The sequence below is a fragment of the Panthera leo genome, chromosome D3, assembly GCF_018350215.1.
Source record: "Panthera leo isolate Ple1 chromosome D3, P.leo_Ple1_pat1.1, whole genome shotgun sequence".
NCBI lineage: Eukaryota > Metazoa > Chordata > Mammalia > Carnivora > Felidae > Panthera > Panthera leo.
In genome coordinates this window covers 86,286,339-86,297,480 of record NC_056690.1, presented here as the reverse complement: position 1 = coordinate 86,297,480, position 11,142 = coordinate 86,286,339, and the positions used below count along the sequence as shown (strand labels likewise).

At 41.8% G+C, this 11,142-nt stretch overlaps 1 protein-coding gene across 1 annotated transcript in view; it reads right to left on the bottom strand.

Annotated features, from left to right (window-relative positions):
• Positions 1 to 5,980: 5,980 nt before the first annotated feature.
• DOK6 (docking protein 6) overlaps positions 5,981 to 11,142 on the bottom strand; it is a 357,568-nt gene continuing 352,406 nt past the window's right edge. Inside the window, exon 8 of the mRNA XM_042911130.1 lies at positions 5,981 to 6,237. Within this exon, the coding sequence (XP_042767064.1) occupies positions 6,098 to 6,237 (140 nt within the window). The 3' untranslated portion in view covers positions 5,981 to 6,097. The remainder of the gene's footprint in view (positions 6,238 to 11,142) is intronic.

Genomic DNA, 11,142 nt, shown 5'->3' with positions numbered 1-11,142 from the left:
TTAGTGAATTTAGACTTTTAAATTTCAGATTCCCCAAAATAAGCAAGTCTTAAGAGGTTGTGGATCGTGACGGTATTAGGGAAGCAATCCGATCCCAATGTGCACACAACTGCCCGGTCAGGGTAGATCCTTGCCCTACTGTATGCATGATTCAGTGCACACAAAAAGGGCTGGTTTTATGCTCTCTTTAAGTGGAAAATCATCCTAAAAGCAAAGAACAGATGGAAAAAGTTCATTGTATCAACAACTAAAACTAGCCCCAAATAACTATTAAAACATTTAAGTTTATTCATTGTTTTTAAAATTAGAATAGGGGATATAGTGTCGTAGGCATAGAAGAGAAGGCAAAATACAAACTTATTAAACAGAATTATTAGAAGGAAGCTGTAATATTTCGATTACAGATGTACTTTCCCTCGTCTTTAAATGCTTACAAGATATTAAAATCTCAAACTAGGGAAAAGTGTATGAAAATCATGAGTGAAGTGTGATTTTCATATTACTTAGTAATTTTAACCTAGTTCTCATTTCTCTAGACTTCAGTTAAATAGTTGTCTAATGAAGTGTGTAAAGAAAAACTTGATATGCAAGCTATTTTATTATAAAAAGAGTCATTTTCCAACTTCAATTGTGAATGGAAGATTTTTGAAGTTCACATGAAACAAAACGTAGCCCCGATGTTATCTAACAACATTGTGACAAATGCCATAAATAATTAAGCCAAAGTGCTACAGAGAGATAAAGATCCCCGAAATAATAATCACGATTACAATATGATGAATTAGTAGGAATACAAAACATATACACTTAATTAATTTATTTTTTTACTTTGACTATCACTTTAGAATAAATAGGTTTGAATCTCCAACAAGAACTGGGTGACAATGTAAGAGTCATAGAATTTATACCAATCATTCATGACCTACAAGACTAATGATTTGCCTCATAAAGCCTCTCTACTGACATTGTTGGTGATGAGTCCAAGAAGGGTTAGGAACGTCTGAAACAATTGAGGAGACACTTTAATGTCCCAGGGCCTATTTATTTAGAGGCCATGTGGAATTTCTCAACTCCCACTATGTCTAAACGGGAGACAAGATAGAGACAAGGAAACAGTGCGGGACCAGGAGCCCGGAAGTGGACAAAACTACTCCTAACTGTTTCTTTGCCTTTGAATAAGTGACAACATCCAGGTTTCCTCCTGAGTAGAGTGTAAACTGGGACCTTTATTCTACATGATTGATTCCAGAAACCAGCTAGCATCCTGCCCATCTAGAAAATGTGCCCAACACCTCATGATACTTCCATGAGAGTCTGTAAACTAGCTACTGCCTCAACAAGTTGTAATAATTGTAGAAATGATACACCAAAGGTTCACATTCTCAAGCAAGAAAGTAAGGATCTGTGGTAGTTTCAGGGAGAAAAAGGTGGGTTAATCTTTCAAACACATTCACGGGGAATGCACACATGTTGCTCTCCTCAGACATATTTAGCCCCCAGCCAGTGTCACTGATAACATACTTTCATTTGGAAACTCTAATGACGTTGGCCACACAAAAACGATCCTCAGTTTACTAAAGAGACATCTCAGTATGGGGATTTTGTTACACATTCTTTCACATTCAATAATTTTCACTAAACCTAAGGAAGCATAGTTGGTGGTTATACGTTGTCTTTCTGTGGTCACTTAAACATGGTGCAACTGACGTCCTCTTTGAATTGCATGCTCAGTACTGGGTGAAGCTAGTCAAAGAAGGTCAAGTCTGTGATATGGAACCGGGGTTAGAATGTTCAGAGAGTAGAGTCTTAGTGTTACTTTGGACATTTCATTGGAGTCTTTATAATTTTATCTAAATTGCTGCCCTCCTAAACTGGTCCTGTCCTCCTCTTCCCCCTTCATGGGAAATTGCACTCTATACATTTCATAGGCTAGGAATTCATCCATGTGGCACATCACCTCGTATTACAATTATTACTGCAAATCTAGTGACCGATTTGTATCTATTTGGAGAAGACCAAGGTTGGGGGATAGTAACGTACAGTTAGTGATTGATAAAGTAATTTGAAATTGCAAGATATTGATCGACAAATGTTAATAGAATTGGAGAAAAATGTATCATTTTCACTTTGAGCAGTTTTAAGTATAATATTTGTTATAAGACCTAACATGTTCAAGGCCTAAAGCTCAGCCCCACTGATTGTATATTGCCCTTTTATTGTGCTGTGTTATAATCATCAAAACTGGACTACAATTTTTTGTAAGAATATAATTTGCTTAGCTTGTTTTCACATAGCATTAATGGTTGATTTTAGTAAGTGGCTCAAATCATCTAGGGAGTAGGGTACTCATGCTTTTTTACAAAGTTTTCTGAGATATTGGCCAAAGAATGAGGGGCAGACATCAATCTTTATGATGTGTTTTTAATATCTACTCTAAAGATACCACATGCAATAAATAAATTAGATCTGTAAAAAGTATTAACAGTGTAACATTATTTATCAGTCCACTGCTTCTATATTGGACAGAAAGTATTAGTGGTTGACCGCTTTATAGGTGATAAATGATTCTCAAACATAATTGCCCAACGAAGACAGAGAAAAATTGTACAAGCTACTAGGATTAGTACTCTAGTTACTACTTGGTGAAAAAAAGTGAGGTTTATTTTTTATAAATATGTTTCACTTTATTTCACATGCTCTATCAAACGGCATCTTCCCTAGTACATAAGTAAATATACATTTCTTATTTCTTTAAGTTCAAATTGTGGCAGTGGCCAGAACTTATTGATTCATAAGTATTTGCAACCTGCATAAATAACTTAGTTCTGAGTGCCTATTACTCATTCGATGAATAAGTGAAAGATGTGTTTCCCACTCCCCTCCCCCCACCAGTATGGTAAACTATTGGGTCAAGGTTATTTTACACTTTTCCACACTTTAAATACAATGGGTGCAATAATTAAGATTTTCAGGAGAAAACTTGGGGACATAAAAACTGAATCCCCTGTGTCATCTTTCCATGAGCCGTGTGGACGCTCCGGGCTTTCTCTGCTCTCAGAAGAGCCTCGATCACTCGTGTCAAGTTCCTTCACCACTGGTCTCTTCCAACCTGATACGGAAACTGTGATCGTTTTCATTCATGTGCCTAAGTCTGGTTGGAACCCCAGTGGGGTCGCTCTCAGAAAGAGCCAAAGGATGTCTTTGGTTCACAGCAACCCCAATTACAGGAGAGGTATAATACAATTTCTGAAGGGAGAAGAATGACTCACAAAGTAGAGAGGCCTCTTCAGTCAAAAACCTGTGAGCTCAAGTGAGTCGAATACATGTTTACGACCATTGTAATTGCTCCCGTGAAATTGGCTTCATGAAGTTCCAGGAGAGGAGAATGGTACCGTAACTTCTCTTTCATCTTTGGTTTTTGTAGAGGATTTATCTGCTTGTCATTTTTCTTACAATGCACACTGCCATATGTCAAGAACAGTAGGCTAACATAAATTCTCCTCTCTGTTCATTTAGCAATTTTAACTTAGCTATGATTATAAGTATAGATGAAGAGTACAGATGCTAGAATAAATCTCCAAAAATGTACCGTGAGAGACTTTATAGCATTATTCTTATTGTGATACGATTGGGTTAAAGGCTTGGGAAGAAGATTTCTCTCACACATGCTTTTGATGACATTATTTTCAGAAGGAACTGGCCCAAGATGAGCCTGATCTTTGGTATCTCCTCAGTTAAGCTCACTGGTAACAATCCCAAGGAAATGGTGTTCTCGAAGCAATTCCATGCACGTATTGTGTCTTCCACCAAGTAGACACAAGAGCAGACTCATCTGATCAGCAGAATCCCCCCCACCCCCGGACTCCCTGTCTGTGCTCCTTGCACATGAATGAAGCTGAGACATGAACCAGGACCCCAGAGGGCCTTTCCCCACAAGTCTCATGTAGTGACTGTGGTCTCTAAGCAACAGCTCAACTGAGTGAGCGGGCGAGAGGCTTGCTCTGAATGTGGCACCACTAGGAGCTGTGCTCAAATGGTCTCAGCGGGGAGTTGCTCTGGTGTGTATTACTGAGGGCATTTCAGAAGCAAATGCCATGTGCTGATTCGGAGACGCTTAACCCCGAAAGCTGGGATTTTAGGGAAGGCTGTATCACCAGCATGAGGAACCGGTCATCCGCTTTTCTGCTGGGTCAGCAAAATTCATGGTGCAGAGAGTTTGAGTAATTTTCTTTTTACCCCTGAAAGCTTAAGATAATTATTTTTCACAGCCACATTAACTCTTATGATTAGCATCTTGACGGGGTTTTCATACTTATCTGAGAGATTCAGAGAGTCTAGGTAGTTGCTCTAGGTGTAAATTTATCTAGGAGGGACCTAGAACCATTTCTATTCAATAGTCATTCTCTGAAATAGGTTGTCAATAGGCACTCAAGCTACGGAGAGAGATTTAAAAAAAAGAAAGTCTTATTACAGATCAGCAAAACAAGTACCCCTTCAAAAGACCAACTTTAACAGTTTAAAGAATTTTGCCATTAGGAAAAAAAAATGAAGTTTTTATCTTACATGATCTGGGCTCACTATTCTTTAAACTTGCCTTGGAGTATTTACAAGCTGACCATTTAGGCATGTGGCATCAGATACTTCTAGGTAGAATAAGTTTTATTTTTACTCGAGTGAACTTCAAAATTAAGGGCAAAGTATTTTTGTTGACACTAATTAAATTAGCCAAATTCTTCAGTTCCCTTTAAACCTTGTAGGTTTGTCATTAATGTCAGAGATGAAAAAACAATTATACTTGCTCCATTTTCTCTTATAATCCCAGCCAACCCATGTCCATTAAAAAGAAAGTAAAGCCTAGCAAATTCTGCTGGCATAGCACATTACAAGGGACCAATGGCTCTTTGAGAACAGCATCTATAAAATTTTAAATAATTGAGATCTATAATCCTGTGGCCATTGTTCTTCTGACTGCAAACTAGCTGAGTTCTTTTTAGGTGTGTGTATATATATATATATATTTTCCCCCCCCCCCCCTTTCTTGAAAAACAGTTTCTCATTTAGAGTCTTTCTTTTTCTTGAGATTAAATGGAGGCCAGTAGGTGATCACACCCAATCCTTCTCACGTAGTTCAGAGGGATGGCCAGAGGAAGAAACATCGTCAACAACAAGGGAGTACGAGGCAGAAAGACAGCGTGGTAACACGGCATGTGGGACAGCTAGACTGCTTCCTTTGTTTTCCAGGGTCCCTCCTTCTCACATATCCGTTTATACTTGTCACAGGAGCAGACTTGACTACGTAAATACTTTTGCTAATAAAAAGCCTTTTTTTTACAGCACTATTTTAAAAATAGCTATTCAACATAACAATCTTAATTTTAATGCACCAAATTACAGTTTTCAACAATGTAAGTGAGCATATCCTGTCACCCTCAGCACACATTTGATATATACTTGTTAGATATACATGGATATAGCCATATCCATATCTATGTTTGTCTACAGATGCACACACACACACACACACACACACACACAGAGTAGAGCTACAAGGCCCTGCTTAACAGTGTGTTCTAAATCTCATTTTCCCTTAATTGTCACCGGGCTTATTTATATGGAGAGTTATGATGCCATTAGTAGACCTTGCTGGATTTGTCCCCATCAAAACCTTCCAAGCCACATAACTTGTGGTGGGTGACATTATGTCTAGGGACAGACCCTGTCATCAGGTGGGAGGGCTGAGCCATGAGGACAGGGGTAATGCCCACCACCCAGGTACAACCCAGTGTGGGCAACTTCTCATGGTGCCCAGGCTTCTGCTACTGCCAGAACCAGGAATTTTATTTAAAGGACGATTTGGATTCTATTTTTGTAAAACATAGATTCCCCCCCCCCCCGGCCCCCCGCCAAGAAATTCAATAAATAAAGGACTTAGCCACAGAGTCAAGGAAGCAGAACTCCAGTGTTTAACCTTCCACTGGGATTGGGCTACACCCGGCCCATGTCAATGTTACTGCGATCGGTCTTCCAGGAGGCAGAGGGTGCAGTGACCCTGCAAGCAGGTCCGGACAGACTGTGTCTCTGGTCAGCAGGCTCTCTGTCATTGAATGAGGCTGGAGCTGTAGCTGAAGCCGTAGCTGCTCGACCGGGACAAAGACTGCTGTGTCTCTTCGCTCTGCTCCGAGGCGTAGCTGGGGAACGTCTGTGCGCGCGACATCTTGGACGAACCAAAGCCGTGACCTGAAAGGAAGGAAGGAAGGAAGGGGGTGCTTAGAAACCCGTTCAGAGAAGCCAAGGGATATACCGAAAACAGATACACACACACACGGAGCCGAAGCCCGCAAATCCTCCAAAGAGAGCTCCAGGTAAGCATGCAGGTGTGGAAGACAGAGAAATGTGGTGCTGGACTCCTTTGTGGGTCACGAATGGGGTCAGTATTTTCCTCAAGTGCATCTTGTCAAAACTGCTGGAGGCCAGAGAGTTACGTAAATGTTCTAGGGATCTGAAACTTCTAGTATTCTTTAGCTATTGCAACAAAAGCAGAAAAGCTTTTCTGGAAAAAATAAAAGAAGTTGGTTTTGATGGAGAGCCTGGAAGCTGCATGCTTTTCCTCTCTACTCACTTTCAGGATACAACAGCAAATTACACACTTTCCTAAAACCTTTTTGAGCAGGCAGATTACGCCTTATCCTAACCAGTAACCATCCATTATCAGGAAAAGCCTTCCCCGTTGTAGAGTTTGGGGCCCTGGCTTATCCTGTTGGGTTTGGGAGTACCTGAACCCCCTCCGAGATACGATTAGCCTAAATGATAAGCCTTTAGGGTTACTAAAATAGCCTAAAAGTCGATTCTTCCAGAAAACATATTTAAAGAACATTCTATCCATGCTTTTGCTACTTCAGACGGGTCCAAAACAGAAATGGTTACTGAAAAGCTCATCAGAATGCTGACCACATAGGGAGAAAGTGTCTCTGGATGGCTTCAGATGGACTTTCCAGGGGCTTCTCCAACCTTTTTTCTTAACTGGGAATTAATTATTCTTCATACTTGGGAATGACAGTTATCTAACGGATGTGCTTAGCAAGCAGAGAAGAAAACTAGATCTTGTGTGAAGGAAAAGACGAATCTAGTTTGATTTGTAATGTTTCTGGTCTCTACCAGGAGGAGTCCAGAGAAGAGAGTCTGCTAACACAGAAATAGGGACCATCTTGTCTTGTTCCTCCTTGTTCAAAGGACAGGAGGCACTGTCCTTTGTGAGGTCATGCACCTAATGCCAGTTTCGTCACCAGGCGTGTTTGGTGACTTGGAAAATATCCTTGCAGGTTCTGAAGCTTGGGATCCAGGGAGAAATGTAAATGAATTGGGTAATAAAAGACTAATTAAACTGGAAGAACCTCTTGTTAAAAAATCGTGAGGGTAAAATCACTTTATTTTAAAAAATATTTTAAATTAATTTTTTAATGCTTATTTATTCAAGAGAGAGAGAGAGAGAGAACACAAGTTGGGGAGGGGCACAGACAAGGAGAGACAGAATCCCAAGCAGGCTCTGCACCATCAGAGCAGAGCCTGATGTGGGGCTCGAACTCACAAACTGTGAGATCGTGACATGAGCAGAGATCAAGAGTCGGACACTTAACTGACTGAGCCACCCAGGTGCCCCCATAAATGGCACTTTGGAGTCACCATTGGGTTGGCCTAGTTCTCTTGTAGACTGAGGCTCCCGGTGAACAGGTTGGGGTGGGGAGATGTGAGTGTTTCTTCTTGGTCTCTCCCTCTGGCCATGCTTGTGGTTCTGCCATCCAAGCCTCCTTCTGAGCTTCTGGACCTTTCTGCTCCCTCCCCCGGCTCTCTCAGGGCCCCCTAACCACACTTCCTCTCTTTGTGCCCTTACACTGAGAGTGGTAATGCTGCCTGCTGTGGCCTGTCCCTCACAATTCCTTGTTGGTTCTGTGACTTGCCTCCCAGCACCGTAAATAATAGTCCACTAAACTCTCCTAAAATCTCAGCTGGGCATGTCTTCCCTTTCCTGGAGGACCCTGATGCTGCAAAGAGGAGCACTGGATCTGGGGAGAGGCAGAAAAGGGGAGAAATTAAGGGGATCTGGGGTACCCCTGGGGTACCATCAAGGGTGAGAACTCAGAGCTGAGACCAGATACGTACGCTGCTTCTGCTAACTGTAGGTGTGACCAACATAGTGAGTCTCACTGTGTCTCTTGGGCTCTCAGTTTCCTTCTCTGCAAACTCCGGATGGCATTCATGGTACCATGTGGCTCAACTGATTATGAAATCAGTGAATAGTAATGGAATTCAAACATGTTAAGTGCTATCACCATAGTGAAAAGATCGGATGTCACCACTGACTCCAGCGGGGTCACCTCTATTGAATGGTCAGAGAAGTTCTCCTGAAGAAGGTGGCATTTTGACATGATATTTATGCGGCAAAGTTATGGCAGAGTCATCGGATATGGAAAAAAAATCACTTAAAAGTTTTAACAATTTTGCCTCCTTATCTAACCATTGACTTATTGGATGATAATTCACAGGTCTTACGAGCAGAGATGCTGGCATTTATCAGCATAAACCAGCTGGATATTCTAATATTAATATAACATCCCTGGCCTTGGTTTTATCTCGTTATTAAAAAAAAATAGAAATATTTGAAAGAGAGCAGTGCTGGAGAACACCTTTAATTCACATTACTTGTGGGCTAAAAGCTAAGGCTTAAGTTGTGAATTTGGAAGAGTCTTGGGCAAACGGCTTTTCACCCTAGAATCTTGAGTTGTAAAAATTTGATCGTGCAACTAATATTTGTGAAACATCTGCTACAACAGTTCAACACTCCAGAGGGGAGACGCGGCAATGGCAAGTGCAGTCCCTGACTTTACAAGGAGTCCACAAGCTGCTTTGGGAACGACGGCGTGGCCAAGGACAGACCACAATCAACGCCACTGCCCTCTGCTCCCCGTGTTGTAAGGATTGAGTGGCACACCCCCTGGGAAAGCACCCGGGACTCAAGATACCCAGCAGATGCTAGTTTGCTCCCTTCTGTCTCCGCTGAACGGGTGCAGATTCGTGTTGGTGTTCTTGGCCAATGTCTGAGCTTTCTCCGCCACATCGGCATGCTGCCCCTCACGGTGACGGGTTTCAAATATTTCTCTCCTTCAAGGTCAATACTGCCTTCTTCATCTCTTCTATGAACAATTTCTAGTCTAATTGGAAATTAAATTGTGATTGTCTTTACTTCAACCATTTCTTTACACACACTTCACAAATGATGCTATTTAATGCTTATCACAAGAATAACATATCTCAATCAGAACATATCTCAATCATATCTCAAACAGAACTCAATCAGTACATATGAAGGCTTAGTAAAGGCTGTTTGATTATGGCAACAATGAGTATGAGAACAAAAGGGAGAAATGATTAAGCATTTTCTCAGCATTTATTTGAATTATGCCCTTTGGCACTGTTGATGAAAACAAAACAGAAATCAACTTTGTGGCTTAAATTAAACACTTGCTCGAATCGACTGTCCACAGCACTGAACAGAGATCCTATTTAAATGCTTCCGACACTTTCTCTCCAGATCATCCCCTGAAGACAAATAAGGTGAATATGTACCCTGGGGATGTGGGGAATTCTTTAACTTAAAAGCAACAAATATGTTAACGGTTGTTAGTCTATCCTAAAAGTCTTCTTGATTGATTGATTGATTGATGTTTATTTATTTTTAAGAGAGAGAGAGAGAAAGAGAGAGGGGAGGGGCAGACAGAGAGGGAGGCACAGAATCCTAGGTGGGCTCCAGGCTCCGAGCCGTCAGCATAGAGCCCAATGCGGGGCTTGAACCCACAAACCGCAAGACGATGACCAGAGCTGAAGCTGGATGCCTAACTGACTGAGACACCCAGGTGCCCCATAAAAGTCTTTTTAAATTTTTGTTTCTATCCCATTTTATATTCATGTTTGTTTTAATAGAAAGTAATATTTTCTACCCTTATTTTCAGGTAAATTGACTATCTGGGGAAAAAACACGTATTTCCCTGACAACTGAAACTATACTCTGAGATGACACTTCATAACATCCCCCTACTTCCTTCTTCCGATGGTCTGTGCACAATCCCCACACTGAAAACCACTGTTCCCTTCCATAATGACAGAAATATACTGGATGTTGAGAAATTGAAAACATTCACTTATGGGGCGCCTGGGTGGCTCAGTCGGTTAAGCTTCCAACTTCAGCTCAGTTCATCATCTCGCGGTTCGTGGGTTTGAGCCCTGTGTTGGGCTCTGTGCTGACAGCTCAGAGCCTGGCACCTGCTTCGGATTCTGTGTCCCCCCCCCCCCCGCCCCTCTCCTGCTCAGGCTCTCTCTCTCTCTCTCTCTCTCTCTCTCTCTCAAAAATAAGTAAACATTAAAAAAATTTTTTTTTAAAAAGAAAACTTTTGCTTATTCTCACAAGCCTATATGACTTCTCACAATTCCAGAAACTCAAGCAGCACAGGACAAGGGGGCAAGATCACTCTAGCCGTAAAAGGAAAGCTTCCCTCCAGGCCTCCTGAAGGATTCAATCCAGTAAAGGACTAGAAGGAACACAGACATAATGGAAAATGACAACCGACCAGGGTGTGAGACCAGACTCACGTCACATCAGAGGGCAAAACAGAACGACAGCATGTTATCAATCACCTCCCCTTCCTGAGGGAGTGAGAAGTACGTTGTTGCCCGCACAGTTTCTGCTGCCGTTCCCTTTCTGGAAGCTCCCGGTTTTCTGTGCTAACGATGACTGTATTCTTTACATAAACCATAAAGGAAATTGTTTCTTTGGGAAGTCAGAAGGGTCCCAAACATAACACTCATGCTTATTAACTGGTAAGAAATAACGGATACTTGATTTGAGTTTATGTGTTTTATTGGTTTGCTGGGATCTGGGAAAGATGGAAGGGTGTTGTCCATTAAAATAAGAAAACATGGGGCGCCTGGGTGGCTCAGTCGGTTAAGCGTCCGACTTCAGCTCAGGTCACGATCTCGCGGTCCGCGAGTCCGAGCCCCGCGTCGGGCTCTGGGCTGATGGCTCAGAGCCTGGAGCTTGCTTCCGATTCTGTGTCTCCCTCTCTCTCTGCCCCTCCCCCGTTCATGCTGTGT